The sequence below is a fragment of the Diospyros lotus genome, chromosome 13, assembly GCF_014633365.1.
Source record: "Diospyros lotus cultivar Yz01 chromosome 13, ASM1463336v1, whole genome shotgun sequence".
Classification (NCBI taxonomy): Eukaryota; Viridiplantae; Streptophyta; class Magnoliopsida; order Ericales; family Ebenaceae; genus Diospyros; species Diospyros lotus.
The window spans coordinates 9,270,960-9,292,984 of NC_068350.1; the positions used below are offsets into that span (position 1 = coordinate 9,270,960).

The following is a 22,025-nucleotide window of genomic DNA, read 5'->3' on the forward strand; positions in this document are numbered from 1 at the left end:
CACTAGACCAACACCTAAGGTGACAGATCCTAATTTTGTTGCCTGGGATATGGAGGATTCAATGTTGATGTCCTGGTTATGGAGTGCAATGCTTCCTGAGGTAAGTAAAAACTATATGTTTTTATCTACTGCCAGAGATATTTGGGAAACGGTGAAGAAGACCTATTCTAAGGTGCAAGATGCATCAGTGGTGCATGAAATTAAAACCAAAATCAGTAGTACAAAGCAAGGATCTTTGACTATAACTGAATATTATAATCGGATGAATGGTTTTTTGGCTGGAATTATACCACTATCAGGATATAAAAATGGTGTGTAGTGAGGATACTAGCATTTTAACCTCTATGTTGGAGAGAGATAGGATAGTGGAGTTTTTGGTAGGACTTAATCCTGAGTTTGATCAAGTAAGGGCACAAATACTTAGCCGGGAGAAGATGCCATTACTAAATGAGGTTTATTTTATAGTAAGGAGTGAAGAATACAGGAGGACAACCATGTTTACTGATCATAACATGAAGGGATTGACTATGATAACTAACAAGGTGTAGGGTACATGGATGAAGCCTCTAGAAGGCAGAGATCAGTCTTCGTTGAAAGCCTAGGCATATAAGAGACACATGCTTTAAATTGCATGGTAAAGAGGCAGTACTAAACAAAATGGGGGGTTTCAAGAACTTGCAGCCCAAGAACCAAGTAAAAGCCTATCTCTCAACCAAAGGACCAGAGGAGCCAACTGAAAAGGCTGACTCATCTGCCTCCTCAGACCTAGGAGAGTTGAATGCAGAAGAGATTGGAAGACTTAAGCCTTTCTTAAAAACTCTCCAAGGTGAATGTTCTTTGGCTCAAACAAGTATGTGATTTAATTCTAAGCTCTTTAGTGCCTCATATACAGCTAGGAATGACCTATGGATCTTAGATTTTGGAGCCACATCACATGACACCTAAGCTAAAAATGTTTGAAACCTTTGAACCAATATCTAGTTCCAGAAAAATCACAGTTTCTAATGACCAAGCTGTCCCTATAGGTTGGGCAAGGGAATGTATATTTGAACCCATCTCTACCTGCCCAACAGGTGCTTTATGTGCCTAGCCACTCCCCCAACCTACTTTCAGTTCATAAACTTACCCAAAGTCTTAATTGCTGTGTAACTTTCTCACTTCATAACTGTGTATTTCAGGATTTAGCCATAGGGAAGATGATTGGTGCTACTAAGGCACTAAATGGGCTTTACTACCTACAAAGGAGCAGGGAGCCACCTGTAGGAAATCAGTCTAGCCTAACCTACTCCTATCTGCTCACTTCTACTTAGTCCGATATTTGGCTTCAGCATTTTAGATTAAGGCAACCACCTTTTCCTTTGTTAAAAACCATGTTTCCAAACTTATTTAAAGGTGTAGATGTTAGCAATTTTTATTGTGATGTGTGTGAATTATCAAAACCTCATCGGGTGCCCTATATTATCAGCAATAAACTTTCTTTGTTTCCCTTCTCTTTAGTACATTTTGATGTGCGGGGGCCTTCTAGAATTCCTAATTGTTCTGGGACAAAATGATTTGTATTATTTATAGATGACTACAGTAGGATGACATGGGTATGCTTACTCAAAGACAAAACAACCATCAACAACATCCTACCCTTGTTTCATAGGATGATTCTCACTCAATTTGGAGTTTCTATTAAAAAATTTAGAATTGATAATGCAATAGACTACTTTAATCACCACCTTAATCAAAATTTTCAACAAAAAGATATTGTTCATGAGTCCTCTTGTATTAAAACTCTCCAGCAGAATGGAGTTGCTGAGAGAAAGATGAGGCACGTCCTAAATGTTGTTAGGGCTCTCTTGCACCAACATTTAGTTCCTAAAACCTTTTGGGGTGAGGTAATACTAACTGCAACCTATTTAATCAATAGGGTTCCCTCAAGAGTGCTATATCAACTTACCCCATTTCAGTGTCTCTCTTCCTACGTCCCGGAAATTGGTCCTTCATACTTCTCTTCCTCTCAAAGTATTTGGGTGTGTGGCCTTTGTCCATGTCTCTAAATATCACAAGGATAAGTTTGATCCTCGAGCCCTTAGGTGTGTCTTTCTTGGCTATTCTCCTACTATCATCCTCCTACTTGAAAGGTCCTTGTGTCTAAAAATGTAACTTTTGTGGAAAATCATTCTTTTTTTCAACTCTTCTACTTCTACTCCTCAGGGGGAGGTTGCACTTGTTGATCATGATATACTTATTCTAGAAGAATCTCAACCTTGCCAGCCTCACTCCTCTCTGGATCCTATCTCCTTTGATTTACCTATTTCTCCTAATCCCAAGACAATAGACTCAGGAGACTTGGAAATTCTCCAATCTCTGGCCAACCAAGGCTATCTCTTGTTAGGTTCAAAGGCTCACCATACGTATATAAGAGGAAGGAACAACCTAATCCATGTGCCAAGCAAGGCCCATCATCTATCTCATGGTCAAGTTTGGAACTTACTTAGTCCTCTGATTTTCCTAAACCTGCTGATTATTCTAATCCTGTACACTTTGACCTGGATTTACCTATAGCTGTTAGAAAAGGTGAGAGGAGCTGTACAAAGCACCCTATAGCCCAATTTGTTTCTTATCATAGGCTTTCCTTGAAACACAAAAGCTTTTTGTCCTCCCTTGATTCCATAGCTATCCCTAAGCCTGTAGAAGAGGCATTACAGAATCAGAATTGGGGTACAAGCCATGCATGAAGAAATGAGGGCGTTTGAAGAGAATCAGACCTGGGAAATGGTGCCTAGACCAAAGGGAGTTCAACTTGTAGGGTGCAGATGGGTATTTAATGTGAAGTACAATACTAATGGCACATTGGAAAGATACAAAGCCCACTTGGTGGCTAAGGGCTATACTCAAACGTATGACATAGATTACTTGGAGACATTTGCACCTGTGGTAAAAATGACTACAGTAAGGGTTTTCCTATCTTTAGCTAGCTGTTATGGTTGGGAGCTGATGCAGCTAGTTGTCAAAAATGCTTTTCTACACGGTGACTTGGAGAAGGAGGTCTTCATGGAACCTCCACTTGGTTTTACTAATGGGGTTGCAAGTCATGTTCGCAAATTTAAGAAGGCTCTTTATGGGCTAAAGCAATTCGCAAGAGCTTGGTTTGATCGGTTCTCAAGGGCTATGAAGGAAATGGGGAATTGGCTAAGCAGGGGGGATCACACGCTATTCATAAAGCATTCAAAGACAGGTACTCTAACAGCCTTACTAGTGTATGTAGATGACATAATTGTCACGGGCAATGATGATGATGAATAGAAGTTATTGAAGGAGAATTTGGCCTGTGTGTTTGACATTAAAAGACCTTGGCAGGCTTAAGTACTTCTTGGGGATAGAGGTTGCATACTCTGAGGATCCTTTTCCAAAAAAAATATACCATGGACCTATTGGAGGAAACTAGGCTGCTAGGTGGCGGGGTAACAAGTACATCCTTGGACCCTAACCTGAAATTAGGACCAAGTGACAGTTCGGTGGTTGATAGGGGAAGATACCAAAGATTAGTAGGTAGGTTAATCTACCTATCTCACATCAGGCCTGACATAGCATTTGCTATTAGCTTGGTGAGTCAACTCATGCATAACCCTACTAGAGAGCATATCCAAGTTGTACGAAGAATTTTGTGCTATCTAAAATTAACATCGGGAAAAGGTCTCTTGTTTAAATTAGGGAAGGAGTCAGAAGTCACATGCTACATTGATGTTGACTACGGAGGTTCCCTTGTTGATAAACGGTTCACTACAGGCTACTGTGTATTTTTTGGGGGGCAAATTTGGTGTTCTGGAGAAGCAAAAAGCAGTGTGTAGTAGCCTAGTATAGTGTTGAAGCAGAGTTTAGAGCAATGACTCTTGGTTTATACGAGTTATTTTAGCTGAAAATTGTGCTAGATGATCTAAAAGTCCCTAGTCATGGTCTCATGAAATTATTGTGTGACAATCAATCGGCAATTAGTATTGCACATAATTTAGTGCAATATGACAGCACCAAACATGTTGAGATTGATCGTTATTTTATCAAAGAAAAGATAGAAGCTGGAGAGATTTGTCTAGCTTTTGTTCCTCCGGAAAATCAGCTAGTTGATTTACTAACAAAAGACTTACCTATCAAGAGGTTTGAAGAGCTTGTAAGCAAGTTGGAAATAATAGATATTCATTCACCAGTTTGAGGGAGAATGTTGAACAATTCACAGAATCATGGAATGGGCACCTAATCTACCTTTCCTAAAAAAAGAACAGATCTCAACCTCAGCATTTGGAATTTAGAGATTTCCTAATTCTGTTCTTTGTATCTTTTATTTCCTTTGTAGGTGTATAACTTATATTTCCATTTTGTGTAGCTTTCCTAAGTTGTAGTTCTCTTCTCTATTAATAGGGAATGTAATACCATGCACAGACATACAAATATTGAGAATTGTTCTTTTTCTTCTCCTATATTCTTCAACCTATTTTCTAAAGATCTGTTTCTTCAACTAAGAATGTGTTAATGTTGTCCCAGTTGATATCTGGTGCATGAGGTTGCATATAGATTATCTTTCCCATGCCATGGAATAGAATTTTAATTTTGTTTTGTGTTTTTTTTCTGCCATTGAAATGGTTTTTATTGTTAAAAGATGCACAATGCATGCACTTTTTGATGGATCAAATATCAGTACTTGATGTATAATGCAGATAAAAGGATATCTTCTATGTCATTGGACCGAACAAATTTATTGTTTCATGATATGTGCAATATCACATTAATAATCTCCTAAACCATAAAGAAGCCACGATTTTGATATCTCATAAAACAAAAAGGCTGTGAGAAAATAATTATGAGAGAAAAATCTAAGAGATTAGTCTCTCTTAGCTTGTTATTTATAATAGGTATAACGGGTCTTAAACACCTACGAGCTTAATTTAATTACAAATAAAACACACACATACAATTATTACAATATATATAATTATACTAATAATTCTAACACTCCCCCTCAAGCTGGAGCATAGATATCATATGCACCAAACTTATTATAAATATATTCCACTCGAGGACCCTTTAGAGATTTGGTGAAGACATCTGCAACTTGTTACTAATAATTCTAACAAATGCAATATTTTTTTTTTTTTTTGCTTTGCATCTTTTAGCATGATTCTCATCATTGGAGGATGGTAAGGATAGCAAAAAACCTGTTGGTAGTTCATGAGTGTTTGGAGAATTTTGCATAGAAATTTATGAAGATAAATTTTTAGAGGAGGGGACTAATAAATATTGTTTCTGAAAATAAAATTCTATTTATAATCAAGCTGACAATTCTTTGCACAGTGTGCTTTCCTACTGATGTCAGTCATAATTTCTGAAGTGGTTTTGTAATATCAGTAGTCATCTTAACAGTGTGGTTTTGTGGTACTATGTACTCTACCTAATAGCTTGAGAATATCATTGCCAACAACTATTATTGTTTGCTTGCGTCTAAAACTTGAGATGCGTAAAGAATGGAGTTTCATTAGGGGGAGCTGCCAGTGTTCATTGTGGAATCCATCTGGCACCCCTAGAGTTGCTTTGAGGAAGAGCTATTTATACAAGTAATTGTCTAGTTAGATATACCAAAGTGTTTGCATGAGTTAATATATTGAAATATTACTTATCTAATCAGAGATAATTTTTTTTTTGAAGAAATCCGTCAAAATTTTAAGTTTTGGTCCAATGCATAATGTCATAGACATTGGTTTATTGATTTAAGATACTGGTACATGCATGTCATGTTGGCGTTTCATTTTAGGTAATGCAATACATATCATTTCTCCTTTTATTTCTCTTTAGTTCTTTCTTTATTTCATCGAGTTTTGGGTGGTGGATGTGGGTATTCCTTTCTGGCATCCATGTTATGTCATAATACACAGCCTTGGTATTTGACTCACAGTATTAATGGAAGGTTTCAATCAGCTGCCGCTCACTCTGTTATTTGACACAGTATTAATGGAAGGTCTCTAAATCTCAATACTAGTTGTAGCTTGTTCTAGGCTTAGAATAGTAATAAAGCATGCAAGTGGCCCAATCTTAGTACTTTTACTTGCCTGATTTCAACTGAGGAATCTTGAATGCACTGGAATTAATTTGCATGCCTTGTGAGGGATTTATTGTGTGTGTGTTGTGTTAATGTGTTTCCATATTGACTAGTTCTAATAATTCTTCATGACTGAGTTTTATTTTACGCAGGACTGATAATGCAATTAAGAATCATTGGAATAGTTCTTTAAAGAAGAAATTGGATTTCTACTTGGCTACTGGAAACCTTCCACCTGTTGCAAAATCCCAGAATGTGCTGAAAGAGACAAGTGGAGCTGCTTCAACTGAACAAGTGCCTGTATTTCCAAATAAAGAACCAGAGACAACTGCCCAGACTTCATCAGGAACTACAGATGCCTGTAAAATTGAAGATGATAGCAAAGATCTGGAGTCCTCAACACAATTCCAAGATATGGTTGCTTCTGCAATTGCCCCAGCAAATGACTCAGTTGATTCTGATGTTAAAGTCTATCCACTGTTATTGGATACAGATCTTAGTAGTAGCCATCCAAATACGGTGCAGAAGTTTGAGAGATCGAGCAATGACATTGACCAAGACAAAGCAATAGGAACATCACCACAACTTGAAATTCCATCATGTGGTTTATTGTACTATAAGCCACCCCAGCTAGAAAGCTTACCATGGGATTCGAATCATTTGAATTTGTCTTGGACGAAGGAAGAATCTATCTCTAGTCAAACTTCATCACCTATTAGTTTGTTCACGCCACCTTGTGTGAAGGGTGTTGGTTTTATTAGGCAGAGTCCAGAATCAATATTGAAAATGGCTGCCAAGAGTTTTCCCAATACTCCCTCTATATTACGCAAGAGAAAGGCAGAAGCTCAATCACCTCTGCCATTGAAGAAAATTGAGAAGGTTAATGGGGAAGCAATCAGTGACGGGTCCCATACTCCGGATGGCCGAGAACAATCTACAAATACTTTGGAGGATTCTGGGTTGCGAGATGGTAGTTTGTGTGGGAGTCCTGCTTGCCTTGTAAATGATACCACTGGGCAATGTAATGGTAAAGCTTTTAATGTATCTCCACCTTATCGGTTAAGATCAAAGCGAACAGCAGTTTTCAAGTCTGTGGAAAAGCAACTTGAGTTTACATTTGACAAAGTGTACAAAGGTGGTGATGACAACAGATCTTTGAATTCAAATGTGAAAGGAAATACTCCTTCAACAAGAGGTTCCCGTGCATCAAAGATGGGTGTGACCTAGATTATAAACTGTAAGTGCATTCCTGACTTGTGGCTTTGCTGGTTATATAAGTTTGTGCTTTTATATTTTTCCTCCTGTTCTATATTAATTGCACGGTAACTTCACTTATCAAAAAAAAAAAAAGAAAAAGAAAAAGAAAAAGAAAAAGAAAAAGAAAAAAATAATTTGCATGATAACTATTCCATACATTTTACTGAATTGGTGCTTGCTTTGCATGATACCAGTTGATGATATATTGATTGTTTTTGAGCTAGAGAGTCATTGTTGCTTCATTTGGGTGTGGATGATTTCTCTTGATTTTTAATAATTTGTGTTCCTAAATATGTGTATGCAGGAACATATAGATCTGTGTTAGAAGTTTACTTACTTTGGTATAAGGAGAAATTATTAAGGAGAAAAATAGATATTTACTTAAAATACCAGAGTAATATCATTTTGCCTGATCTTTTGCAGAGAATCTATATAGGCTATAGGATATTAAATTACATCAGGACTATCTAAAAGATTGACCTACTTTATGTGTTAGCTTCTCTCCTAGGATGAAAAAAGATGACATAAGCTGTTCCAGATATGTCAAAGCCATAAGAAAATATCATGGGGAAAAATACACCAACCACCCTTGAGGTAAGGCCTAATTTAAGGGATCATCCCTCAATTTTCAGAAATTACACTCAGTACCCCTGAGGTTTAAAAAGTAGTAATGCTTAACCCCCCTTGCTGTTAATAAACAACCTTTAGATTTTGAGACTTGCCCTCAGCTCTCTCTCTCTCGCGGTGAATTGCTCTCTCCTCTTTCATTCTTTGGCAACGACCCACCCCCCAAAAGTAAAAAAAAAAATCCTTTCTTATGCTGGGTTTTGAATTCTAGGTTGAATCCCAGCCATCTCTCTCTCTATTTGGGGACAATTTTTTTTAGTATTACACTAGCCTGTTATAGATAGGGTTCAATAAAGCCCCAATTGGGTTTCCTCAACCCCCTTTGAGATGGGGTTCAATGAGTGGCAAGCACTGGTGGCCAAAGAGAAGAGGCAACCTTCTTATGATCGTTGTGCCCATAGTTAACAGGCTTCAATAGCATAGTGATTTCTTGGGCATTAGAGAAGACCCTCTAGATAATTGATTATGGTAGTTTGCCTTGTAAAGTGATGGTTTACAGAAGAGACAAACTGTCAGTTGTCTGCATATAGTATAAATTTCTTTATGATCTTGTGATGTGGAAAGGGATAACACTTATTTGGAATTGTTAGGATTGGATCACACAAACCATAAATAGAAATCAATGAGACACAAGAAATTAGTGTGGTTTGGCTCAACAACCTACGTTCACAATAAGCACTAAATCAAATCAAGTAACCTTGTGGCTTTAGATAACTGGTCACGCCATATGCTCTGTTTATCAAGTTGTGGAACACACATTATAAACTAAACCAGTCACACTTATTTATAGGCAACAAAACCAAGTCATGGTGGGATTGGGATTCTCCAAACCTATTTCTAATCCCTAATCAAACTCACCATTAGATAGGATTGACTTGAGAGGTTTTTCCTCCATTAGATTTTCCTCACATTACTAATCTAGACAAAAGAGATAAAAAGAATCACAAACAAATTAGAATTTGAGTTTGAAAAATATGGTAACGGAAGTTTGTAATGAGAGGAACGAACTTCCTTAGTCTTCATTGCTTCACAATATGCAAATATATACACAAAAGTTCCTGAGAATTCTCATAATATTTAGGACTAGATTACACTTCTAATATTTAGGAGTAGATTACAACAACATGTTTAGATTAGAATCAAACTTGTATTAGGATTTCCTTATCTTTTTTCTTTTTTAAGGAATATCCTTATCCTCCCAGCTGGACATTTGTTTCATCTTTATCTTTATCATCTTGTCTTCTTATCCTCTCGGTCATAATTTAATTTCTTTATTTATCTTCTTCAACACTCCCCCTCAAGTTGGTGAATAAATATCTATTATTCCTAGCTTGTCTCGAATAGATTCAAATCCTTGCTTTTGCATTGCATTAGTAAGGATGTTTACCTCTTGGAACTTGGTAGGGATGTAGGTAAGGCTTATATCACCTCTTTCTACTTCTTGCTTAACAAAGTGTTGGTTAATTTTCACGTGTTTCATCCACTCATGTTGTACCAGATTATTCACAATGTTAATGGCCGATTTATTGTCACGGTAAAGTACTTTTGGTGAGGATATTGAAAGCTGTAAGTCTTTCATCATCTTCTCCACCCAAATAATTTCACACAGCCCTTGTGCAATAGTTCTGAATTTTGCTTCTACTTCTGCACTGCTCCTTGCAACCACTGATTGCTTCTTGCTTCTCCAAGTTACCAAATTGCCCCATAAGTTTGTACAAAAACCCGATGTAGATATGCTATTTTCAATAGAACCAGCCCAATTAACATCTACAAATGCATTTATTCCTTTTGTTTTGGTTTTTCTTAAATAAGAGTCCTTTCCTGGGTGTTCCTTTGAGATACCTAAGAATGTGATATGCTACCTCAAGGTGCCTTCTTTTAGGTGAATGCATGAACTGACTTACTATGCTTACAATATATGTAATATTAGGTTTTGTGAGTGATAGGTAGATCAATTTACCCACTAATCGTTGATATCTCCCTTTGTCTACTTGATACTCCCTTTTGCTATCGTCTTTATTTTTCCAGTTAGGTTCTAACGGAGTACTAGTAGGTTTGCATCCAAGCTTACCTATTTCTTTCAACAGATCAATAGTGTATTTCCTCTGAGATATACATATTTCTTCCTTGCTTTTGGCTATTTCCATCCCCAAAAAGTATTCTAACTCCCCCAAGTCTTTTACTTTGAATGCAACCCTTAGTTTTTCTTTTAAATGCAACCCTTAGTATTGTCTCCTGTGACAATAAGTGTTCTAAAACGCGCTAGGCGCCAGATGGGGGCCTAGCGCCTAGGAGAAATGTTATTTTTTTTTTGATTTTAACTTTTGATGTAATTTGATGTTATTTTCAAATAAAACAAAGTTTGAAAGACAAGTAAAATAATGAAATTAAGTCTGAGAAAATAAACTTTTAGATTAGTTCTAGGTTCAAGAAGCAGAAGTAGCAAAAATACAACATAAACCATATCGGAAGAATCTAACTATCTAATTGGACTTCTTCCTCTCCATATTCTTCCGGGACACGATCTTCATCGAACTCAAAGTCAAATTCATTGATTTCTTGCTCATCTTCTGACTAAAAATCATCTTCATAAAGCTCTCTCACCCTAGAACTTCTTCGAGGTTGAAGCATCTCGTCTAGTCCAAATGCTTCACCAACCACTTCCCAAGTGAGTCTCGTACTACGCTCAACTTCTTCATCATCTCCTCTATCAACGATCCATCATTGTGCATTACTAGCAGCACTAGCAAGTAGCACATCAACATTCATTTCCTTCTCCCTTTTGTACTTGTTCATCAATTTTGCATTAAATTTTACATAGACTAGATTGTTCAATTAATTCAAGTCCGGTCTATTTCTTTTCTTCGTATGTACTGCATACATAAAATAAAAACAATATCAATATAAATGATAAGTGGATAAGGATAACTAATTGATATTAAATAATATAATTAATAGAGATAATAAAATTAAAATATTAAAAACGTTTTAAAGTATACACTAACCTCTTCAAAAGTGCTCCAATTTCTTTTACAACCAGATGAACTAGTGGTTAATGAGAGAATCTTTCTCACCATTCGTTGCAAGTTTGGAGTTTGATTTCCATAAGTCATCCATCATGTAACTAGATAGGCCAAACAAATATAAAGTAAACAAATTTATACACTAATATACAATAGAAAGGATTAAAGAAATTTTATACCTGGATTATAATTGTCATCATTTTTTACACACCCTTGAGCTGCCCACAGTTTTCCAAAAGCTCCCTCTTTACAAGTATACTTTGGCAAACTCAACATTTATGACATGGTCTTGTAATTCACCATCATAAAACATCTCCACACAGTTAAAAAACCCATCCATCACTTCATTATCAAGTTGTATATCCATATCCTTGAAAAAGTAGTAGGAATTCAAAAGGTAAGCTGCAAAATGTAGTGGACTATCTAGCCTTGTCGATTACTACTTGGAAGACATTTTGTGGCCCAACTTGCTCAATGCGCTTGTCCACATATTCAAAGATGAGTTCACTTGTATGTGCTTTATCTGAGGACTCTTTGGAAGAAAGAAAAGCAGTACCCACGTCAGAATTAACACACCGATTCATGATGCTTCTTCTTTTTCTGTTTGTCCAAGCATCTGTTATAATGGAGCACTCATTTTGTTCCCACTCTTCTTCATACTTCTTCAGTAACTCTTTCATTATGTCAACTTCTCTCTTTAATAATGGTTCCCTCAACTGGTATTAACTGGGAGGCTTGAAGCCTGACCCAAATCGACCAACCGCCTCAACAAACAATTTGAAGCTATCATGATCAATAGCATTGAAAGGTATACTCGCTTCGTACACCAATCTAGTACAATATTCGTGAACAGATTGTGTTCTCTCTTTAAAGAGTGCTTCGCTGATATTTTGTTGCCTTTGTGTCATTCCTGCACTCAAACAAGTTTCAGGGCTGATGGAGCTTGCAAACTTATCCATAAGGCCAAGAGTGAATGTTTTTTTGCTCCCTTTTCAAAGATATTAATAGAGGATCTCATCAAATCTTCCTCTTGCTTCTTATTCTTCTTCTTACTCTTTACCTCGGCAATAACATTCTTGCATTTGGCTTAATCATCCAAAGTAGATTTTGGACATACAGAAACATTTCAAAAAATGTGGCCAATGTGTTCTTTTACTTTATAAACACCTCCAGACATAACTTTACCACACAACTTACATTTAACTTTATCCATATTCTTCGGATCGATTAACATTCCATACTCCCATTCGACATCATTTGACTTGCTTTTAAGAACTGAAGAGGCCTCGGACGATGTTCCCATACTCCCAATCCCATCCGACATCATTTGACATTTTTTTTCTCTTGAGTATTGAGTAATTGACATTGAATTAAAATAGACAACTAAGAAAGATGAACAAGCAACAGTAACAACAATTTGTGAAGTTACTAGTAACAACAATTTGTGAAGTTACACTAGTATAACTGTATAAGTTATAACAGTGTAACCTGTTGCTTGCTGCAAGGAGGAAGATGGAGGAAGATGCTTGTTGCAAGGACGGAGATGGCGCAACAAGCAGCAAGTAGCAAGGAGCAAGGAGGAAGATGGCTATACGTACCGGAGGAAGAAGAGCAAGAACCAGTAGGGAGAGAATGGCCCGATCGACGGAGAGAGAGAGAGAGAGAAACGACGAGATCGGTGGTGAGAGAGAGAGAGAAACGATGAGATTGGTAGTGGCGACAAGTCTGACAGGAGAGAGTGAACGGGAAAGCAGCGAGAGAGAGTAACGATGAGAGAGAGAGAGAGAAAGGGAAAGATAATCGGCTCAGGCCGCGCATGACCTAGGAGGAAAGGGGAGTCTTCAAACTGGAGGAAAGGGGAATAGGTAATAGATTCTGCCACGGAACAACAACTCTGATACCATGAAAAATATGGTAATGGAAGTTTGTAATGAGAGGAATAAACTTCCTTAGTCTTCATTGCTTCACGGTATGCAAATATATACACAAAGGTTCCTAAGAATTCTTCTAATTTTTAGGACTAGATTACACTCCTAAAATTTAGGATTAGATTACAACATGTTTAGATTAGAATCAAACTTGTATTAGGATTTCCTTATCTATTTTAAGGAACATCCTTACCCTTCCAGCTGGACATCCGTTTCATCTTTATCTCTATCATCTTATCTTCTTATCCTCTCGGTCATAACTTAATTTCCTTCTTTATCTTCTTCAACAGAGTTATCTCAACAATTTCTCACTTGACTTGAATTCCCAAACACTTCGACCACATCAAAAAACTAAACATGCTTCATTGTCTTCTGAGTCTTCTTTGGATTGTTGCTTCCAGTCTTCATAGGTAGGGAATGACCATCAAAGCAATAGATTCTTCACATTCTACATCCCTTGCAACACTAAGCTATCTCCTTTGCGTACTTTGCACCAATTCTTATTACGAACATATCTATATCCACGACACGTTAACTCTGAAGAACTTGGAGAATAATGAATTTCTCTACTTAGTACTTCCTTTGATTGAGAAGTACAATTATATAGAAGTAGGAACTTCCAAATACAAATTAAGAAACTACTAAATACAACTTAGGAAACTTCTAAATACAGCTTATGAGACTGCCAAAAAAGAATCATTAATTTCATGGGATCAGAAAATTAGGAAACAGATTAGAGAGTCGACAAGAGGCTCGTATGGGAATATCTAGATCAACATGGGGCTTATATATTTTGGCTTTAGGTTCAGGTTCACAAGTTTCGGGTTCCAATAGAGGTTTTACCTGTCAATTTTGTGTTCCTCGGGATTTGGATCTGATTCTTGGTCATTGTTCGGAGGTGTGCAGTCCTCTACTTCTGAGTTTTCTAGCGTCTTGAGTACACAAGTAACTCCTTAGGATTAATTGGCTGATTTTGAGAGACTGCAGTAGTTGGTTGAAGGTCTAAAAAATGATATTCTTTGTGAGTATGATTCCCCCCCTAAATATCATTTCCGGTGTAGAAGGGCTGGTTTTCTAAAAAGGTGACATCCATGGAGCTGTAAAATTTCTTGGTAGCTGGTGAATAGCACCGATATCCCTTTTGATTTGGTGAGTAGCCAAGGAAAACACATTTAAGAGATTTGGGATCAAGCTTGCTTCGGTGTGGTTGAATGATGTGAACAAATGCAGTACAACCAAAGACTTTTTGGGGAATGGAGGAATAATCTAGTTAGTGGGTAAATTTCATGAAAGATCTAATGTGGAGTATTGAAATTCAGAATTCGGGAAGGCATTTTGTTTACAAGATAGGTGGTAGTAAGGACAACTTTACTCCAAAAATGTTTAGGGACATTGGATGCCAACGTAAGAGATTGAGTAACTTCCAGGAGGTATCTATTTCACCTCCATTTTGTTGTGAAGGGTTAACAAAAGAGGTTTGGTGGATAATACCATGTTTGGATAAATAGGCACTAAGGGTAGAGTGAAAATATTCTCCTCTGTTATCAATTTTGAGGACTAGGATTTTTGCTTGAAATTGAGGAATAATCATGTTGTGAAAGAATCCAAAGATTTTCCGGACTTCTGATTTTTCTTTCATTAGAAACACCTATGAGAGTCTATTATGGTCATCAATGAATGTGACACTATTTAGAACCAATGATATTGTGAATTCTAGAGAGTCGCCAAATATCACTGTGTATCATGGAAAAAGGGTGAGAAGACTTGTAAGGAAGGCTGGAATATGAGGCACGAGTGTGCTTTGAAAGTTGACAAATCTCACGTTGAAAGGTTTTTGCTTTCTCATTAAATAAGAGGGAAACAATTTCTTGAGATACATAAAGTTTGGATATCCTAATCGATAGTCCCACAACATAACTGGACTATCAATATTAATGCTAGAGTTCAAGGCCATACATGGTCTTTGTGATGGTTGGGGTTTGCTGGCATCTTCAACTAGAAGAAGGTAGAGTCCTGCACATAGCCTAGCACTGCCAATCATCTTCTCCGAGCTTGATTCCTAAAATTCTCATAGGTTGGAAGAGAATTTAGTGATGCAGTTTCTCTCTTTTGTAAATTTGCTCACTGAAAGCAGGTTACAATTGAGGTTAGGGATGTAAAGAACAGATTCATGGTTAATGTTTTTAGAAATCACAATAGAACCTGTGCCCTTTACTTGAGAGAGGGATCCATCAGCTATATGAACAGTGTAGTTACCATGACAAGGGTTATAATTGCTAAACAAAGATAGATCTCTTGTCATATGGTTTGTTGCCTTAGAGTCAACTATCCAAGATTTTGGATTTCCTCGTTGGACACTTAGTGCATGCAAGGAGTTACCTTTTAGGGCGAGTGAACTGGTTCCCATGGGGGCAAAAGTGCTTTGGAGGGTTTGTTGTAGTATCTTTTGGAGGACTTCAAGTTATTCTTTGTTGAATGGGTTAGTCTCTGAAGTATTTTGAGAGTCAGCCATGTTTCCACAACCCTCTCTTTCTTAGGTTGACTTCCTGTTAGCTGGTTTGCCATGTACCTTCCAGCATGTGTCCTTTGTGTGCCTGATTTTCCAATAGTGCTTGCATATTGGTTTATTCCTTTGCTACTTGTCATGAATAGATTGAGCTCCTTAAACTGCCAGTGCAGAGTTTTTAGCAGGAGAGAAAGAATGTTGTGCGCCTAGCATTACTTCTTTCGGCTTTCTTCCCAACAAACTTCTGAGAAGGCTTCCCGAACATTGGGAAGGGGCTTGATACTTAGGATTCTTCCTCTCACATCGTTTAGATCCTTATTGAGCCCGAGAAGGAACTGGTAGACTCAGTCTTTTTCAACAATTTTCTTGTATTGTTGACCATGGGCACTTCCAAACCGTCTCTTCAAGGATATCCAACTGCTGCCATTATCAAGTCAAGGCATTGAAGTAGTCTGTCACGGACAACTCTCTTTGCCGTAACTCACGCAACAGGCTTTTTCTTCCAAAGATCTTTGAGGTGGTGTCAACATTGGAATAAGTCTCCTTAATTTCATCCCATATTTCCTTTGCCATTTTGTAATACATAAAATTCTCACTTGTTTTCATTTGTCATGGAATTTATCAGCCACGACATGACCATACTATTTTCTACCTTCCAGATCTTGAAGGTAGGATCAGTTTCTTAAGGTTGTATAGCTAGTCTGGTGAGGTAATCCTCCTTGCCTCTCCCACAGACGAACAACATGACAGATTGCGACCATTGGATGAACTTTTGGCCGTTCAACCTATGTCTAATAATCTGAAGAGTAGGGCCTTCAGGAAGACTGGATATTGGTGCTATTGCTCCTCCAGATCCAACAGATACTTCAGAGACTTGAGTTCTCGCCTCCACTAGCCATGGTGGCTTATTCGGACAGAATCAATGGTTCAGATTAAACTGCTCTGATACCATGAAGAATTTGGAGAATAATGAATTTCTCTACTTCTGTTGATTGAGTAGTACAATTATATAGAAGTAGGAACTTCCAATTATAGCTTAGGAAACTACTAAATACAACTTAGGAAACTTCTAAATATAGCTTAGGAAACTATACAACTTAGGGATTGCCAAAAAAAATCATTAATTCCATAGTTCTTGAATTAGGAAACAGATCAGAAAGCCAGGATTCTACAAACTCATCTAGTGAAATCATGTTGGCACTCGCATCTAGCACATACCTTACATTGGGAAGTGTCCTTATAGCTCCATTGTGAAGTTTCAAGTAGACACATCCAATGCTTTCAATCTTCCAACTTCAACTTGTTTTCCAAATTGTATGACCTAAATCTACATCAATGTACAAAGTATCAAACAAACTTGGTCTTTACAAACATGCATTGAAGTAGCCGAATCCATTATCCAATGATTCTCAACAAAATCACAACCAATATCATCTTCACCACTAGCCATCAGGATATCTCCACCATCCGCTGAACTAACCTGGTTTATGAATCTTCATTAGTCATCATCAATTTTCATCTTGCACATATGCTCTTGCATCTTTTGTTGCATCTTCAATGCATCTGTTAGCACCTTAGAGCTGACAAGGGTGGTTTCGGATATTGATAGAAAAATTCTGAGGGAATTCGAGAGAGAGAGAGAGAGTAACAAAATTAGAGAGACAAAATCAGATTCTTTCATTTCATGATTTGGGCTACTGCCTCAACACATTTATATAATTGTCAGCTGTGTCTTCTGGAATGTACTCCAGGAGATGCCTAGCTGATAACCGTTCGGGTACACCCCCTAACAGCTTGCAACAATTATATGGACTATTCTACCCTTAGGAATGTGGCAGCATCAAACCACTTTGTGCAATGACTTTTCTTGTAACCCATTTCCTTGCAGTGATAACACACTACATTGTTGAAATGTCGACTAAGATCTCAATCTTCTACTATGGTCACCCTTATTCCTACATTGGTTCCTCCCTCGAACAAAACTTTCCACAGGTAGTTTCATCTCCAATTGATGTGTGTTTGGACCTAATAATCTTCTCATTCTCAAGCAGAATAGTGATCACATCATCCAATCTCAATATGCTCCTTTTACCAACACACTCTGCACCAACCAACTATATGATGAGGCCAAAGATGCCAAAAAGAGCAATGCTTGCTGTTCATCCTCGAGCTTCCCTTGAATTAAGCAACTGGCGTACTAACTGGATAAATGATATAATATGATTATGCATATTACCTCTTTCATCCATTCTAAACAAATATAGTTCCATCTTCAAACACAAGTGGTTGGTTATCGACTTTGAGCCATAGACAGTCTCCAACTTGTTCCGAATATCCTTTGCTCTTGTCTCTTTCAACAAGGTAGACTTTATTTGAGGGGTAAGGGTAGAGATGTCAAATAGGCCGGGTGACCTATGGGCCCCCCAGCTCGGCTTAGCTCGGGTCAGTTTTCCATTTATCAATTTAAGGGCTCGACTCAGCTCGATCGAATTTTGATTTATAAAAAATAAAATTATAAATAATTCAATTTTGAATTTGAACTTTTGATATTTAATTTAATGACTCTAATACTTTAAAAATTATATAGACAATGTCACAAATTCACAATGACAATGAATAAATTCCAAATAATTTGTCTTAATACACAATTTTACACTTCTTACAAGAAAATTTATATCTCATACACAAAAGGCCATAACACTTTAAAAAATTCTGAATATATAAAAAAAACGCATCTTGTACACAACCGTTGGAGTTTGAATTCAAAATACGAAGTAATTTTTATAATTTTTAAATATTTATAAAACTTAATACTACTTTTAAAAGTGGAATTGGAAACTATTAAAAGTTTCTATTTTGAAACTTTAAATTCTATATTCTAAATTTTTATTTTACAAGTAGAATTTGCATTTTTAAAAATATTTTTATATCTTACATATTAATTAAATAAATATATTTTTAAAATTATTTTCAAGTTGTTTTAAAAATGGGTTGGCTTAACAGGTTTTTGCCAGGCTGAGTTGGTTAAGGCTTGCGAGCTCGGGCCCGACTCTGCCTGCTTTAGGCGAGCTCATGGGTCGAGTCAGCCCTATTTTGCGCTGATGAGCCAGGCCCAGGCTTGACTCATCTCTTTAGGGACAATAGTTGGGTTCGTTTAACATCACCAAGCAAGGGTTAACCAGATGGTACTAACAACCTTCTTTTGAATGGGTTCCCAGTTGCTATCAATCATCTTAGTGGGCTTTTCATCTTCCAAGGTAGCTTCAAGAATTAAGGCCTTGTTGCAACAGAATGTCTTCAATTGTGATCTTCTACAGAGTATAGTTTCCCTTTCCATCAAAGAGTGGGAGGTCAAACTTTAATGGGTTTGGTACCATCAGAAGCACTAATCTCTGTCACTATCAACCAAGACAGAAAAGTGCAACAGATCGGGGATTCACAGACTCAAACTCGAAATTTGACCCATAACAAATCCCTGAACTCTCAACCCAAACTGATGCAAATCACTCGAAGAATCCTATAAGATACCCAAATCAAACTAAGCACACTCAAACAAGTGCACCAAAAATTCCCAATTTTGTGCTCAATCAATGAACTCAAAATCACTCTCAAACAAAAAAAAACCCAAAAAATTGTCCAAAAATTACCAAACTGACCTTTGTTGCAACCCTAAGTCAAGCCTTGTCTTCAACTTGAAGAATAGTGGCAGCAAAGTTGTGGGGGGCCGCACCTCATGGTGGTGTGTTGCATGCTTCTTTGATCTTGGTTGTGAGGCGGCAACTTGCGGTGGTTGTAGATTTGCAATGGTGGCAGTGAGTGGTGGCTGGCCTCCTGTAGCTGTAGTCGACTGGGGCTTTGTCTCCTTCCAACTCTGGTGACCAGCAACGGGGAGCGACAGGATGAGGCGGTGACCTCCTCCAACAGCAATCATCGGTCTCTGTCAAATAACAAGGTAGTGGGCAATCAGTGGTGATGATTGACTCTTTGATCTCCTTCGATCTGCAATGGTTGGTCTTTATCTGGTAGCTGCGGGTTCTCCTTCCTTGCGGTGGCTGGGCTTCTATAGGTAGCACCGATTTCTCCTCGACGACGATGGAGAGGAAGTCTTCTCTGTCAACTGTCACGATGGACTGTAGGTTGACGGCGAGGCTTCAACTTCACAATGGCAATTGGTGCTCTACTTCTCCTTCAGCGAGTTTAGCAAACCAACAAGAAGGCAACACGGAATTCCATGTTCTTCTCAACACTCACTAGAAACCTCACCAAACCGGAAAAAAAAAGAAGAGAAAAATTCTATATCATGATCACAATCAAATCCAATCAAAGATCTGATATCACTTGTTAGGATCATATCGTGCAAACCATAAACAAAAATCAATGAGAAATAATGACACAGAAAATTAACGTGGTTTGGCTAAATAGCCTACATCCGCAACAAACACTAAATCAAAAGGAACTATTTTGCATCGGTTTTTATAATTTTTTTATTTGCCCATTTTATTATTACTGTTTATGCCAGAATTTATTTTTCCCAATGAGTTAATTAAGAGCTGAGAAAAAGCATGCTGTGGTGTTTTCGTTGACTGATTCCTCACTGATTTATAACTACTAGTTGTTATGTTGATTCAGGATGTGAAGGCTAGGATTCATCTGAACTTAGCCAAATTTTGCTGAGAAACAGCTCTGTGCCTGAGCAGACTCTGTAAACTCCACGATTCGTGATGAAACCATCACAAAGAAGAAAATCATGCTCTATCAGTAGTGTAGCATCGCGAGTAAGTTATCATCATACATTACTCATAAGTTCAGAGGCTTTGGATTCGTCGTCATCTGTGTATGTGAAGAATAAGGTGCGATGATTCGCATTGGACCCAAGAAGGAATATGTCTATATTACCATGGTTCTGTACAGAAACCCCCCAAAAGAAGGGCTTCAGAAAGCATGATCTTAGACTGGAAGTATAGTTCTTTTTTCCATTGACCTTCCTTGCTTTAAATGTAGTCTCATGAAGTACAAGGTCATAGTTAACTGCTAATTTTGTTGCTGGAATCCCTTGAATATTTATCAGACCAGGGATACTTTATAGAATCAACATTTTCTGTTGGTAGCTAATTGTTTTAGACAACTTGGAGGTGTAAAGGATTTGCTCTCTTCTTAGGTTTTTATATTTTTTCTTTGGGAGTTTTTTTTTTTGGATAAATAAAATTATCACTTGACTTCTTAGGGAGGGAGCAACTGAGGCTATAACTCCTGTACGATTTGGTTAGCAAGTACTTGTCTTTTATCTTATAAATTTGTTTCTACAGTTGAATTTGGAGGGTTTGAGTACCATTTAGTTTAGTGCGTTTAGTCATTTAGTGCATGCAAGTTGTGAGATCGGGATATATTCATTATGTTTATAGCAAGCTTGTGAAAATATATGGAGTTGGGCAGATATAGGTTTCAAAGTGTTTGAATTTTGTAGGCAGCTAAAGTTTATCTAGTTCATTGCAGATTTAAGGTGGGTGGGTTGTTGTGTTTATAAAAGCAGCGAGTGTGAAGGTGTACTTATTAATGTCAAAAATAAATAATAAATATTTATTAACATGAGAAAAATAAAAAATATAAATTAAGAAATTATAATTATCAAATAGCATGTTAATTTTTAAATAAGCACAAGTGGTTTAAAAAAGTAATAACAAATAATTTGAAACACTATTAAATATCATTTTTCTTATGAAAATTAAAATTAAAAACTAAAAATTTAAAATGCTATTTTTTCCCCTCCAATTAATAGACTAGTTAATTCTCCCCAGATTTCAAAAATACCCTACAATTAAAAAAGTTTTAAATAAATAAATATTACAGCTTAACTATTATTATTGAAATAAATTTAGATCTGATTTTTTTTTTTAAAAAACTTAAATGTATGATTTGAATTTAAAAGAAATAACCTAAAATGTGGTCGGAATGCCAAATTCAATGTTTGGCTTCTTTGAAAAAACTCAAAAGATTTGATTAAGGTTCAAATCTATACCAAATAAAGAAACCTAAATTTGGCAATTGGGTTATTCTGAGAAACAGAGAGAGAGAGAGAAAGAGATAAACAAACTTGTTCATCTATTAGCTCTATCATTGGTGGCAAATCTAATTTTGTTGATTTTTTGTTTGGATTCTTTGATGGATTAGACAAAAAGAGATAAGACTCGAGTCTTGCGATTTATTAGTTGCACGTCTTCAATCACTAATAAATTTTTGTTTTGTTAATATGTCAAGTCACCTATAATTTCTCTTTCATTTTTATTTATCTTTTTCTCTCAAATTCTAATTCCTTGTTTTCTATAAGGTAGAAATAAGTATCATTGTCAAACAACTAATGTGAGTGGGAGAAGAAAACAATTGAAGCACATTGAGACCCATGGTCATCATTACTTGCATCAATATGATGGGAGAAAAGAGAGAAAAAGAAAGGAGAAGATGCAAATAGAGGTGAAATGATCAATCTCCATGAAATGATTAAGAAGAAGAAAGGTGCGTGCCCTATTAAATAACCTTTTCTATGTTTTAAAACATAGTGAGAGAATTGGAGTTTTACAATAAATGAGAATTTTAGTATACAAGAAATACCT

General features: G+C 36.8%; 1 protein-coding gene across 2 annotated transcripts in view; it reads left to right on the forward strand.

Moving 5' to 3' along the window:
* LOC127788613 (transcription factor MYB3R-5) overlaps positions 1-20,734 on the forward strand; it is a 44,320-nt gene extending 23,586 nt beyond the window's left edge. The window contains exons 8-9 of one of the 2 annotated variants that reach the window (XM_052317093.1): positions 6,229-7,313; positions 20,047-20,734. In XM_052317093.1, coding sequence (XP_052173053.1) covers positions 6,229-7,303 — 1,075 coding nt within the window. In that variant the 3' untranslated portion in view covers positions 7,304-7,313; positions 20,047-20,734. The remainder of the gene's footprint in view (positions 1-6,228; positions 7,314-20,046) is intronic. The other variant, XM_052317094.1, reaches the window with a different exon arrangement.
* The last annotated feature ends 1,291 nt before the right edge of the window (positions 20,735-22,025 follow it).